Raw genomic sequence first — 15,573 nt, forward strand, 5'->3', positions numbered from 1 at the left:
CTCATTTCCAGCACATCCATCCTCCTGCGCACAACTCTATCCATAGCCCACGCCTCGCAACCATACAACATTGTTGGAACCACTATTCCTTCAAACATACCCATTTTTGCTTTCCGAGATAATGTTCTCGACTTCCACACATTCTTCAAGGCCCCCAGGATTTTCGCCCCCTCCCCCACCCTATGATCCACTTCCGCTTCCATGGTTCCATCCACTGCCAGATCCACTCCCAGATATCTAAAACACTATATATATATATATATATATATATATATATATATATATATATATATATATATATATATATATATATACTATCCCTGGGGATATATATATATATATATATATATATATATATATATATATATATATATCCCCTGCCGCAAACCTACATTCAATGAGAACCACTCACTTTCCTCTCTTCCTACACGTACACATGCCTTACATCCTCGATAAAAACTTTTCACTGCTTCTAACAACTTTCCTCCCACACCATATATTCTTAATACCTTCCACAGAGCATCTCTATGAACTCTATCATATGCCTTCTCCAGATCCATAAATGCTACATACAAATCCATTTGCTTTTCTAAGTATTTCTCACATACATTCTTCAAAGCAAACACCTGATCCACACATCCTCTACCACTTCTGAAACCACACTGCTCTTCCCCAATCTGATGCTCTGTACATGCCTTCACCCTCTCAATCAATACCCTCCCATATAATTTACCAGGAATACTCAACAAACTTATACCTCTGTAATTTGAGCACTCACTCTTATCCCCTTTGCCTTTGTACAATGGCACTATGCACGCATTCCGCCAATCCTGAGGCACCTCACCATGAGTCATACATACATTAAATAACCTTACCAAACAGTCAATAATACAGTCACTCCCTTTTTTTAATAAATTCCACTGCAATACCATCCAAACCCGCTGCCTTGCCAGCTTTCATCTTCTGCAAAGCTTTTACTACCTCTTCTCTGTTTACCAAATCATTTTCCCTAACCCTCTCACTTAGCACACCACCTCGACCAAAACACCCTATATCTGCCACTCTATCATCAAACACATTCAACAAAACTTCAAAATACTCACTCCATCTCCTTCTCACATCACCACTAGTTATCACCTCCCCATTAGCCCCATTCACTGAAGTTGCCATTTTTTCCCTTATCTTACGCACTTTATTTACCTCCTTCCAAAACATCTTTTTATTCTCCCTAAAATTTAATGATACTCTCACCCCAACTCTCATTTGCCTTCTTTTTCACCTCTTGCACCTTTCTCTTGACCTCCTGCCTCTTTCTTTTATACATCTCATAGTCATTTGCATTATTTCCCTGCAAAAATCATCCAAATGCCTCTCTCTTCTCTTTCACTGATATTCTTACTTCTTCATCCCACCACTCACTACCCTTTCTAATCAACCCACCTCCCACGCTTCTCATGCCACAAGCATCTTTTGTGCAAGCCATCACTGCTTCCCTAAATACATCCCATTCCTCCCCACTTCCCTTACATCCATTGTTCTCACCATTTTCCATTCTGTACTCAGTCTCTCCTGGTACTTCCTCACACAAGTCTCCTTCCCAAGCTCACTTACTCTCACCACTCTTTTCACCCCAACTTTCTTCTTTTCTTAAAACCTCTACATATCTTCACTCTTGCCTCCACAAGATAATGATCAGACATCCCTCCAGTTGCACCTCTCAGCACATTAACATCCAAAAGTCTCTCTTTCACGCGCCTATCAATTGACATGTAATCCAATAACACTCTCTGGCCATCTCTCCTACTTACATACGTATACTTATGTATATCTCTCTTTTTAAACCAGGTATTCCCAATCACCAGTGAATTTTCAGCACATAAATCTACAAGCTCTTCACCATTTTCATTTACATCACTGAACACCCCATGTACACTAATTATACCCTCAACTGCCACATTACTCACCTTTGCATTCAAATCATCCATCACTATAACCCGGTCTCGTGCATCAAAACTACTAACACAATCACTCAACTGCTCCCAAAACACTTGCCTCTCATGATCTTTCTTCTCATGCCCAGGTGCATATGCACCAATAATCACCCATCTCTCTCCATCAACTTTCAGTTTTACCCATATCAATCTAGAGTTTACTTTCTTACACTCTATCACATACTCCCACCACTCCTGTTTCAGGAGTAGTGCTACTCCTTCCCTTGCTCTTGTCCTCTCACTAACCCCTGACTTTACTCCCAAGACATTCCCAAAGCACTCTTCCCCTTTACCCTTGAGCTTCGTTTCACTCAGAGCCAAAACATCCAGGTTCCTTTCCTAAAACATGCTACTTATCTCTCCTTTTTTCTCATCTTGGTTACATCCACACACATTTAGACACCCCAATCTGAGCCTTCGAGGAGGATGAGCACTCCCCGCGTGACTCCTTCTTAAGTTTCCTCTTTTAGAAAGTTAAAATACAAGGAGGGTGGTGGCTGATTCATGTGAGAAACTGCAGAAGCTGGTGACTGAGTTTGGTAAAGTGTGTTTAAGAAGAAAGCTGAGAGTAAATGTTAATAAGAACAAGGTTATTAGGTACAGTGGGGTTTGAATGGAGAAAAACTGGAGGAAGTGAAGTGTTTTAGATACCTGGGAGTGGATTTGGCAGCAGATGGAACCATGGAAGTGGAAGTGAATCATAGGGTGGGGGAGGGGGCGAAAGTTCTGGGAGTGTTGAAGAATGTGTGGAAGTTGAGAACATTATCTCAGACAGCAAAAATGGGTATGTTTGAAGGAATAGTGGTGCCAACAATGTTATATGTCTGAGAGGCATGGGCTATGGATAGAGTTGTATGGAGGAGGGTGGATGTGCTGGAAATGAGATGTTTGAGGACAATATGTGGTGTGACGTGGTTTGATCAAGTAAGTAATAATAAGGTAAGAGGGATGTGTGGTAATAAAAAGAGTGTGGTTGAGAGAGCAGAAAAGGGTATTTTGAAATGGTTTGGTCACGTGGAGACAATGAGTGAGGAAAGATTGACCAAGAGGATATATGTGTCAGAGGTGGAGGGAATGAGGAGAAGTGGGAGACCAAATTGGAGGTGGAAAGATGGAGTGAAAAAGATTTTGAGTGATCGGGGCCTGAACATGCAGGAGGGTGAAAGGCAAGCAAGGAATAGAGTGAACTGGAACAATGTGGTTTACCGGGGTCGACATGCTGTCAGTGGATTGAAACAGAGCATGTGAAGTGTCTGGGGTAAACCATGGAAAGGGAGGATGTGGAAAGGGAGCTGTGGTTTCGGTGTCTTACTACATGACAGCTAGAGACTGAGTGTGAACGAATGTGGCCTTTGTTGTCTTTTCCTAGTACTACCTTGCGCACATGACGGGGGAGGGGGTTGTTAGTTCAAGTGTGGCAGGGTGGCGATGGGAATGAATAAAGGCAGACAGTATGAACTATGTACATGTGTATTTATGTATATGTCTGTGTGTGTATATATATGTATATGTTGAGATGTATAGGTATATATATTTTTGTGTGTGGACATGTATGTATATACATGTGTATGTGGGTGGGTTGGGCCATTCTTTCGTCTGTTTCCTGGCACTACCTCGCTAATACGGGAGACAGCGACAAAGCAAAATAAATTAATGAATAAAATACATATACATATTTATACATATATATATATTTTTTTATACTATTCGCCATTTCCCGCATTAGCGAGGTAGCGATATATATATATATATATATATATATATATATATATATATATATATATATATATATATATATATATATATATATATATTTTTTATACTTTGTCGCTGTCTCCCGCGTTTGCGAGGTAGCACAAGGAAACAGACGAAAGAAATGGCCCAACCCCTCCCATACACATGTATATACATACGTCCACACACGCAAATATACATACCTACACAGCTTTCCATGGTTTATCCCAGACGCTTCACATGCCCTGATTCAATCCACTGACAGCACGTCAACCCCGGTATACCACATCGCTCCAATTCACTCTATTCCTTGCCCTCCTTTCACCCTCCTGCATGCTCAGGCCCCGATCACACAAAATCTTTTTCACTCCATCTTTCCACCTCCAATTTGGTCTCCCTCTTCTCCTTGTTCCCTCCACCTCCGACACATATATCCTCTTGGTCAATCTTTCCTCACTCATCCTCTCCATGTGCCCAAACCACTTCAAAACACCCTCGTCTGCTCTCTCAACCACGCTCTTTTTATTTCCACACATCTCTCTTACCCTTACGTTACTCACTCGATCAAACCACCTCACACCACACATTGTCCTCAAACATCTCATTTCCAGCACATCCATCCTCCTGCGCACAACTCTATCCATAGCCCACGCCTCGCAACCATACAACATTGTTGGAACCACTATTCCTTCAAACATACCCATTTTTGCTTTCCGAGATAATGTTCTCGACTTCCACACATTCTTCAAGGCCCCCAGGATTTTCGCCCCCTCCCCCACCCTATGATCCACTTCCGCTTCCATGGTTCCATCCGCTGCCAGATCCACTCCCAGATATCTAAAACACTTCACTTCCTCCAGTTTTTCTCCATTCAAACTCACCTCCCAATTGACTTGACCCTCAACCCTACTGTACCTAATAACCTTGCTCTTATTCACATTTACTCTTAACTTTCTTCTTCCACACACTTTTCCAAACTCAGTCACCAGCTTCTGCAGTTTCTCACATGAATCAGCCACCAGCGCTGTATCATCAGCGAACAACAACTGACTCACTTCCCAAGCTCTCTCATCCCCAACAGACTTCATACTTGCCCCTCTTTCCAAAACTCTTGCATTTACCTCCCTAACAACCCCATCCATAAACAAATTAAACAACCATGGAGACATCACACACCCCTGCCGCAAACCTACATTCACTGAGAACCAATCACTTTCCTCTCTTCCTACACGTACACATGCCTTACATCCTCGATAAAAACTTTTCACTGCTTCAAACAACTTTCCTCCCACACCATATATTCTTAATACCTTCCACAGAGCATCTCTATGAACTCTATCATATGCCTTCTCCAGATCCATAAATGCTACATACAAATCCATTTGCTTTTCTAAGTATTTCTCACATACATTCTTCAAAGCAAACACCTGATCCACACATCCTCTACCACTTCTGAAACCACACTGCTCTTCCCCAATCTGATGCTCTGTACATGCCTTCACCCTCTCAATCAATACCCTCCCATATAATTTACCAGGAATACTCAACAAACTTATACCTCTGTAATTTGAGCACTCACTCTTATCCCCTTTGCCTTTGTACAATGGCACTATGCACGCATTCCACCATTACCTCTGTAATTTGAACACTCACATTTATCCCTTTTACCTTTGTACAATGGCACTAAGCATGCATTCTGCCAATCCTCAGGCACTTCACCATGAACCATACATATATTGAATATCCTCACCAACCAGTCAAAAACACAGTCACCCCCTTTTTTAATAAATTCCACAGCAATACCATCTAAACCCAACACTTTGCTGGCTTTCATCTTCTGCAAAGCTTTCACTACCTCTTCTCTGTTTACCAAATCATTCTTCCGAACCCTCTCACTTCATATACCACCTTGACCAAAACACCCTATATCTGCCATAGTATCATCAAACACATTCAACAAACCTTCACAATGCTCACTCCATCTCCCTCTCACTTCATCACTACTTGTTATTACCTTCCCATTTGGACACTTCACCACTTTGGACACTTCAAATTTAACAATACTCTCTCACCCCGATTCTCATTTGCCCTCTTTTTCACCTCTTGCACCTTTCTCTTGACATCTTGCCTCTTTCTTTTATACATCTCCCAGTCATTTGCACTATCTCCCTGCAAAAATCATCCAAATGCCTCTCTCTTCTCTTTCACTAGCAATCTTACTTCTTCATCCCTCCACTCACTACCCTTTCTAATTTGCCCACCTCCCACATTTCTCATGCCACAGGCATCTTTTGTGCAAGCCATCACTGCTTCCCTAAATACATCCCATTCCTCCCCACTCCCCTTACGTCATTTGCTCTCACCTTTTTCTATTCTGCACTCAATCTCTCCTGGTACTTCCTCACACGTCTCCTTTCCAAGCTCACTTACTCTCACCACTCTCTTCACCCCAACATTCTCTCTTCTTTTCTGAAAACCTTTACAAATCTTCACCTTCGCCTCCAGAAGATAATGATCAGACATCCCTCTAATTGCCCTCTCGGCACATTAACATCCAGAAGTCTCTCTTTCACACGCCTATCAACTAACACAATCCAATAATGCTCTCTGGCCACATCTCCTACTTACATATGTATACCTCTCGTTTTGAACCAGGTATTCCCAATCATCAGTCCTTTTTCAGCACACAAATCTACAAGCTCTTCACCATTTCCATTTACAACACTGAACACCCCATGTACACCAATTATACCCTCAATTACCACATTACTCACCTTTGCATTTATATCACCCATCACTATAACCCGGTCTTGTTTATCAAAGCTGCTAACACACTCACTCAGCTGCTCCCAAAACACTTGCCTCTCATGATCTTTCTTCTCATGACCAGGTGCATAGGCACCAATAATCACCCATCTCTCTCCATCCACTTTCAGTTTTACCCATATCAATCTAAAGTTTACTTTCTTACACTCTATCACATACTCCCGTAACATATATGTATGCCAGATGTCACCTGCAACTGTATTTCGCATGTAGAAATATCCAAAAGTCAGTTAAAGAGAGAAAACTTTAACTGCAGTGGAGACAAATAAGATTTTGTAAGGATCTGATGGTGATAACAGCCAACTATCACATTTGGATATATTTTGTGCAAGCCATCACTGCTTCCCTAAATACATCCCATTCCTCCCCACTCCCCTTACGTCATTTGCTCTCACCTTTTTCCATTCTGCACTCAATCTCTCCTGGTACTTCCTCACACGTCTCCTTTCCAAGCTCACATACTCTCACCACTCTCTTCACCCCAACATTCTCTCTTCTTTTCTGAAAACCTTTACAAATCTTCACCTTCGCCTCCAGAAGATAATGATCAGACATCCCTCTAATTGCCCTCTCGGCACATTAACATCCAGAAGTCTCTCTTTCACACGCCTATCAACTAACACAATCCAATAATGCTCTCTGGCCACATCTCCTACTTACATATGTATACCTCTCGTTCTGAACCAGGTATTCCCAATCATCAGTCCTTTTTCAGCACACAAATCTACAAGCTCTTCACCATTTCCATTTACAACACTGAACACCCCATGTACACCAATTATACCCTCAATTACCACATTACTCACCTTTGCATTTATATCACCCATCACTATAACCCGGTCTTGTTTATCAAAGCTGCTAACACACTCACTCAGCTGCTCCCAAAACACTTGCCTCTCATGATCTTTCTTCTCATGACCAGGTGCATAGGCACCAATAATCACCCATCTCTCTCCATCCACTTTCAGTTTTACCCATATCAATCTAAAGTTTACTTTCTTACACTCTATCACATACTCCCATAACATATATGTATGCCAGATGTCACCTGCAACTGTATTTAGCATGTAGAAATATCCAAAAGTCAGTTAAAGAGAGAAAACTTTAACTGCAGTGGAGACAAATAAGATTTTGTAAGGATCTGATGGTGATAACAGCCAACTATCACATTTGGATATATAAGATCATGAGGTGTGAAACTAAAGGATAATGCAATAATTCATATAACACAATGTGGACTTAACTGGCTCTTACACACCAAGATTCACATACCAATGTATCAATTCAGGTTTAAATGTCTTTGACACACTTGGTTTAAAATTTTGTTTGTTCAAATGATTCAAACATCTCTTAAAATTTCAAAAGCTGCAAATATTCCTCAAACTAGAAGACACAGCTTTCTCAATGCAGTTAGGACTGAATGAGTTAGAAACACAATTAAGTAGAGAACCACTATACTTAACAACTGCAAGTTGGAGGAGCAAACCCATATTTGATATACGTATATGGATTTGTTTTCCAGTGATTAAGGTGGCATCAGTGTGTGCAAAGACACCTTTACTAGTATATGTTTCTTAGGCAACTGTGTTTTTACCATCTAGCATGATAAAATTATCAACACCAAAAAAGCTTTACCAGGAATCAAATCTCAGTCTTTTTGTAGTGGTCTTAGTATATAAACAATACAAATTCCATTTCCATTCAATGGCAAGTAATGAGTAATCCTTACCCTGCTGTCTTCATCATCAGAGGTGAGGCCACTGTCACTAACCTCTGATCCTGAGAGACCAACTACACTTGCATTTTCCTGCAAGTAACAGTGAAACATTTGGAACTCCTGATGCAATGGAGAATACAAAATAACAATGCAGCTCTAATAATCTGTTCCTTACAGAAATATGACATGGATGATGTAATATAAATGATGTATCCTGTTAATTTGATGAATATTCATTACATGAAGTTCAAAATAAAACAAAAAACTAACATTTGTAAGTTCAAGCCTTTTGTTTTCTCATGAATTCCCTATGCTCCTCTCTTATCATAAGCTTTCTTGCCTATTTCCCTATTTACCTCCAGTAACTGATTTTCATCATTACATCCAAAATAACTTTCATTTCAGGCCTACCAAAATTCTGTCTAATACTATATTGATTAATCTCTCATCCATCTTACACCCAATTAAGATTTCATTATAATGCTAGCATTTGTATCATAACACTACCAAATAAAGCACATCAGACATCATTATTTTCAAAATATGTAACTCACCAAAATCCATGACCCAACCCATTCAAGGTTAGCATTACGTTAGTGCACAAGTTAACAGTTAATGACTGTAGTACATGTTTATTAACATTTTATATCATATTGGAACCTGGACATTCTAGCTATGAGTGAAACAGAGCAAAGGTAATGGAGATGTATGTTTTGGAAATGTATTAGGGGTAAAGTAATGGGTCAGTGTGAGGGTATGAGATAAAGAAGAGTTAGATTTTCCGAGTTGTGGGAATGTGTGAAACAGTGTAAGAAAGTGAGCCCGACTAATGTAGGTACATATGAAAGTGGACTGCAAGATATGGATGATCATTAGTGCTTATGAATCTGGCCATGAAAAGAATGATAAAGAGTGGAAAGTGTTTTGGGGGCAAGTAAGTGTGTCAGTAGGTCTGATGAGAGATTGAGTATTAGTGATCAGTAATTTGAATGCAAAAGTGGGTTATGTGGCAGATGAGGGTATCAATGAGGGGATGAAATATTCAGTGTTGTGAATGGAAATGGTGAACAGCTTGTGGAGTTGTGTGCTGAAAAAGTACTGGTGACAGGGAAAACTTGCCTTGAAGAGAGGAACATATATAACTATTGGGAAATAAAAAAGTTAGTAAGCAGACATTATTTGATCATGTATTATCTAATAGGTATGAAGAAAAAGAGAGACTCTACAGATGATAGGGTTGTCTGGTAAAAAAAAAATTAACCCTTAGATGTACAGGTGATATGGGTAGTTGGTGGAATATCTGATCATCGCCTGGTAGAGGCAAGGATGAAGATTTGTAGAGGCTTTTGGAAAAGAGGAAATGATATGAGTGAGAAGGGGCAGTGAAAGGGAGTTTGGAAAAATGCTTATGTAAAAAGATATCAGGAGAGGTCGAAGATCAAACAACAAAGAAGCTAGGGGAGTGGGTGAGGAATGGAAGGCACTTTGAGATGCACTGCTGACACACAAGGGAAGTATATGGCATAAGAAAGGTAGGTAGATAGGAAGAGATGGTGAGTGGTGGGATGACAAAGTTGCTTGTAAAAGAGAAAAAGGAGTTCTATGGGTATTACTTATGGGGAATGATTGTGAATAAGTGAGAGAGGTACAAGAAAAAGCAGCAAGTCAAAAGGAATGTGCAAGAGCTGGAAAAAGATGGCAAATTAGAGATGAGGTGAACAAGTATAAGAAAACTGCAGGGGAAAAATAAAACAAATGTTTTGGAAAGAGGTCAACAGTGTGAGAAAAACAAGAGAATGCTAACCTGTGCCCTACTAAATGTAATAACTTTTCTTTTATCCACAATTACTTGCAACTTCCTTTCACATATTCTCTAAAACTCAGTCACCAACTTCTGCTTTTTCTCATTCAAATTTGCCATCAGCACTGTAATATCGACAAACAACAACTGACTAACTTTCCAGGCCCTTTCACTCTGCACAGACTGCATACCTGCCCTCTCTCTAAGACCCTGGCATTTATCTTCCTCCTACCTCATCCATAATTAAGTTAAACAGCCATGATGATATCTCATATCCCTACTGCAGACTAACATCAACCATTAACCACTCACTCTCCTCTCTACCAACTCATACGCATGCCTTACATTCGATAAAAACTTCACACTGCTTCTAGCAGCTTACCTTCCACACCATATACTCTTAAGACCTTCCACAAAACATCTCTATCAACCCTATCACATGCTTTCTCCAGATCCATAAATGCCACATACAAATCCACTGTTTTTCTAAGTATTTCTCACACACATTCTTCAAAGCAGACACCTGATCCACACACCCTCTACCACTTTTGAAACCACACTGTTCCTATCTAATCTGGTGCTCTGTACATGCCTTCACCCTCTCAATCAATAGTATATCTCCCATACAATTTTCCAGGAATACTCAACAAACTTATGCCTCTGTAGTTTGAACACTCACCTTTATCCACTTTGCCTTCGTACAATTCACTCTATTCTATGCAATTTTATCTTGTATCATTTTTTCCATTATTTTGCCTAAACTGACGTAAGGCTAACTTAGCAGTAGTTCAAGGCTGTTTTTTTTCTCTTTTTTTATATACAGGAGTAATAGTTGCTGTTTCCAGTCAGTTGGCACCTGACCATCTGATAGAGATTTGCTCAATGTTTTTGTTATGGTGTAAGACATGTGTATCAGTAGGAAGAGAGGAGAGTTACTGGTTCCCAGTGAAGGTCAGTCTGTTGCAGGGGTGTGTGATATCCCCATGGTTGTTTAATTTGTTTATGGGTGGGGTGGTTAGGGAGGTGAATGCAAGAGTTTTGGATAGAGGGGTGAGTATGCAATATATTGGGGATAAGAGGGCCTGTGAAGTGAGTCACCTGCTGTTCGCATTGGTGGCTGATTCGAGTGAGAAACTACAGGAGTTGGTAACTAAGTTTGGAAAAGTGTGTGAAAGGAGAAAGTTGAGAGTAAATGTGAATAAAAGCAAGGTTATTAGGTGCAACAAGGTTGAGGGACAAGTTAGTTGGGATGTAACTTTGACTGGAGAAAAATTGGAGGAAGTGAAATGTTTTAGATATCTGGGAGTGGACATAGCAGTGAATGGAACCATGGAAGTGGAAGTGAGTCATAGGGTGGGGAGGGGGCGATGGTTCTGGAAGCAATGAAGAATGTGTGGAGAGACTGTTATCTCGGAGAGCAAAAATGGGTATGTTTAAAAGGAACAGGAGTTCCAACGATATTATATGGTTGTGACCCATGTGTTATAGGTAGGGTTGTATGGAGGAGGGTGGATGTGTTAGAAATGAAATCTTTGAGGACAACATGGGGTAAGAGGTGGTTTCACTGAGAAAGTAATGAAAGGGTAAAAGAGATGTTTGGTAATAAACAGAGTGAGGAAAAGTTGACAAAGAGGATATATGTCAGAGGTGGAGGGAACAAGGAGAAGCAGGAGACCAAATTGGAGATGGAAGGGTGGAGTGAAAAAGATTTTGAGCAATCTGGGCTTGAACATGCAGGAAGGTGAGAGGCATGCAAGGAATAGAGTGAATTGGAGCAATGTGGTATGCTGGGGTCAACATGCTGTCAATGGACTGAACCAGGGCATGTGAAATATCTTGAGTAAACAATGAAAAGATCTGTGAGGTCTAGATCTGGAGATGGAGCTATGGTTTTGGTGCATTACACATGACAACAAGAGATTGAGTGTGAATGTGAATGTGGCCTTTTTTGTCTCTTTTTCTGGCACTACCTCACTGAAGCAGGGGGTGGCAGTGCTATTTCCTGTGGGGCAGGGAGGCACCAGGAATGGATGAAGGCAAGCAAGTATGAATATTTACATGTGTATAAATATATGTCTTTGTATGTGTATGTATATGTATTATTTATAGGGTGGGGGAGGGGGCGAAAATTCTGGGAGCCTTCAAGAATGTTTGGAAGTCGAGAACGTTATCTCAGAAAGCAAAAATGGGCATGTTTGAAGGAATAGTGGTTCCAACAATGTTGTATGGTTGCGAGGCGTGGGCTATGGATAGAGTTGTGCGCAGGAGGGTGGATGTGATGGAAATGAGATGTTTGAGGACAATGTGTGGTGTGAGGTAGTTTGATCGAGTAAGTAATGTAAGGGTAAGAGAGATGTGTGGAAATAAAAAGAGCGTGGTTGAGAGTGCAGAAGAGGGTGTTTTGAAATGGTTTGGGCACATGGAGAGAATGAGTGAGGAAAGATTGACCAAGAGGATATATGTGTCGGAGGTGGAGGGAACGAGGAGAAGTGGGAAACCAAATTGGAGGTGGAAGGATGGAGTGAAAAAGATTTTGAGTGATCGGGGCCTGAACATGCAGGAGGGTGAAAGGCGGGCAAGGAATAGAGTGAATTGGATCGATGTGGTATACCGGGGTTGACGTGCTGTCAGTGGATTAAATCAGGGCATGTGAAGCATCTGGGGTAATGCATGGAAAGTTCTGTGGGGCCTGGTTGTGGAAAGGGAGCTGTGGTTTCGGGCATTATTGCATGACAGCTAGAGACTGAGTGTGAACGAATGGGGCCTTTGTTGTCTTTTCCTAGCGCTACCTCGCACACATGAGGGGGGAGGGGGATGGTATTCCATGTGTGGCGAGGTGGCGATGGGAATGAATAAAGGCAGACAGTGTGAATTGTGTGCATGGGTATATGGGTATGTGTCTGTGTGTGTATATATATGTGTACATTGAGATGTATAGGTATGTATATTTATGTGTGTGGACGTGTATGTATATACATGTGTATGGGGGTGGGTTGGGCCATTTCTTTCGTCAGTTTCCTTGCGCTACCTCGCAAACGCGGGAGACAGCAACAAAGCAAAATAAATAAATAAATATGAATAAACATATACATATACATATATATATATATATATATATATATATATATATATATATATATATATATTCCTATGAGTCCACTGGAAAATGAAACACGAAAAGTTCCTTAGTGCACTTTCGTGTAATAATCACATCATCAGGGGAGACACAAGAGAGGAATATAATAGTCAGTTGATATACATCGAAGAGACGAAGCTAGGACGCCATTTGGTAAACATGTGATTGTCCAAAACATACAACGAGCGTTCATAAACTTATCATTTTACAAATCTTATCAACAATAAAGTTATCTAATTTGTACAGACCATCACTAATATTAAGATTATAATTCTTTGTGTATTTAATAATAGAAGATTCAATGATATTTCTCTTGGTAATAGAGTTAGAGTTAACAACTGAGATGGCGTTACTCCAGTCAATACAATGATCATAGTTTTTAACATGATTAAACAAGGCATTTGATTCCTGTCCCGTTCTTATACTACATTTATGTTGCTTAAGTCTAACAGAAAGATCCTTACCAGTCTGACCAACATAAAATTTATCACAGTTTCCACAAGGAACTTTATAGATGCAACCAAGAGAATTTTCTGGTGAATTCCTGATTAAGATATTCTTTATAGTATTATTGTTGCTAAAGGCAACATTTACATTAAAGGATTTAAGCAACATGGGAAGCAAAGTGAAATTATTATTAAAAGGGAGAACTAAAAGATTCTTGGTGTTAATGGGAGGTTTGGGCTCAACTCTATAAAATTATTTCTTTGCTAACTTAAGGGATTTATCAATGAAAGATCTAGGGTACTTTAACTCAGATCCAATAGAATATATCTTCTCAAACTCATCATCAATAAACTCTGGACTGTGGTAAACCTGTCTAATAAACAACTAGATAAAGATTCCTTGTGTGCATTAGGCTATGGTTTAAGTTTTGTATGCTCTAACAGAGAAGCCAGCTGTGTTGATGTCACAAAGTCTTTTTGTAATTTAGAAAAATACAGTAATTTAAGTAATGATGATATTAATATTTGCAAGGGTTTAGTGTATGCCAGTTTGTCAAAACCAGTGGAAGCTAATTGCCCTAAAAGATTCATAAGAGCTATTAATACCTTAAAAAAAGACAAGGATATACATATTACCAAAGCAGATAAGGCTAACACTGTTGTGATTTTAGACAAAAGTAACTATTCATCTAAAATGAATGATCTTCTAAATGATAACACAACATATTCTAAACTTAGTAAAAATCCATTAGAAGCAGTTAATTCTCACTTCAATAAAGAAATGAAGTTGTTGAAAGGTAACATTTCTCTTATCAAAAATTTGTCATCTTTGTCCCCTTCATTGCCATATATGTATGGACTTAAAAAAATTTTCCAGCAAGACCTATAGTGAGTTCAGTAGGCTCCATCACATATAAATTATCAAAATGGTTAGTTTCCTTATTAAGCCCTTTAGTAGGTAAGGTATCAAATTCTAATATCATGAACAATGTAGATTTAGTCAACAATCTAAACAATATCAACATTAATTTTGATTTCAAACTAGTTAGCTTTGATGTTTCCTCACTTTTCACTAAAGTTCCAGTTGATGACCTTTTAGAATATTTATTTGATTTCTTGGATGATATTCAATTACCTGTTTCAAAGTCTAATTTTATTGAACTGATAAAATTGTGTATAAAAGACTGTGTATTTCAATTTAATGGAGATTATTATGCTCAAAAATTTAGTATGGCAATGGGTAACCCTCTTTCACCTGTACTTAGTAATCTTTATACAGAATTTTTTGAAACAAAATTACTAAAGGATATCTTACCTTCTAATGCAATTTGGTTTAGGTTAGGTTAGGTAGGTTAGGTTAGGTTAGGTTAGGATGAAAATTTACAAATATTTCTCCCCTTACTTAACAATTTAGTACCTTCCATCAAAATGAAAATAATGGTATGTTACCATTTTTAGATTGCATGATCCATAGACAAGGAAACAAGTTTAAGTTTAGCATATACAGAAAACCCACCAATGTATGCTCATATATCCATTATTACTCATCTCAACATGACAGAGTTAAATTATCATCATTTCAATCTATGTTCCTAAGGGCATTACGTATTTGCAGTCCAGAGTTTATTGATGATGAGTTTGAGAAGATATATTCTATTGGCTCTGAGTTAAAGTACCCTAGATCTTTCATTGATAAATCCCTTAGTTAGCAAAGAAATCATTTTATAGAGTTGAGCCCAAACCTCCCATTAACACCAAGAATCTTTTAGTTCTCCCTTTTAATAATAATTTCACTTTGCTTCCCATGTTGCTTAAATCCTTTAATGTAAATGTTGCCTTTAGCAACAATAATACTATAAAGAATATCTTAATCAGGAATTCACCAGAAAATTCTCTTGGTTGCATCTATAAAGTTCCTTGTG

General features: G+C 39.2%; 1 protein-coding gene across 2 annotated transcripts in view; it reads right to left on the reverse strand.

The window, feature by feature from the left end:
• LOC139747028 (uncharacterized) overlaps positions 1 to 15,573 on the reverse strand; it is a 585,752-nt gene that overhangs the window by 146,494 nt on the left and 423,685 nt on the right. For both annotated transcript variants that reach the window (XM_071658778.1, XM_071658771.1), the window contains one exon: positions 8,281 to 8,358. In XM_071658778.1, the coding sequence (XP_071514879.1) occupies positions 8,281 to 8,358 (78 nt within the window). The remainder of the gene's footprint in view (positions 1 to 8,280; positions 8,359 to 15,573) is intronic.

Source organism: Panulirus ornatus, chromosome 5 (genome assembly GCF_036320965.1).
Source record: "Panulirus ornatus isolate Po-2019 chromosome 5, ASM3632096v1, whole genome shotgun sequence".
In the NCBI taxonomy this organism is placed as follows: Eukaryota; Metazoa; Arthropoda; class Malacostraca; order Decapoda; family Palinuridae; genus Panulirus; species Panulirus ornatus.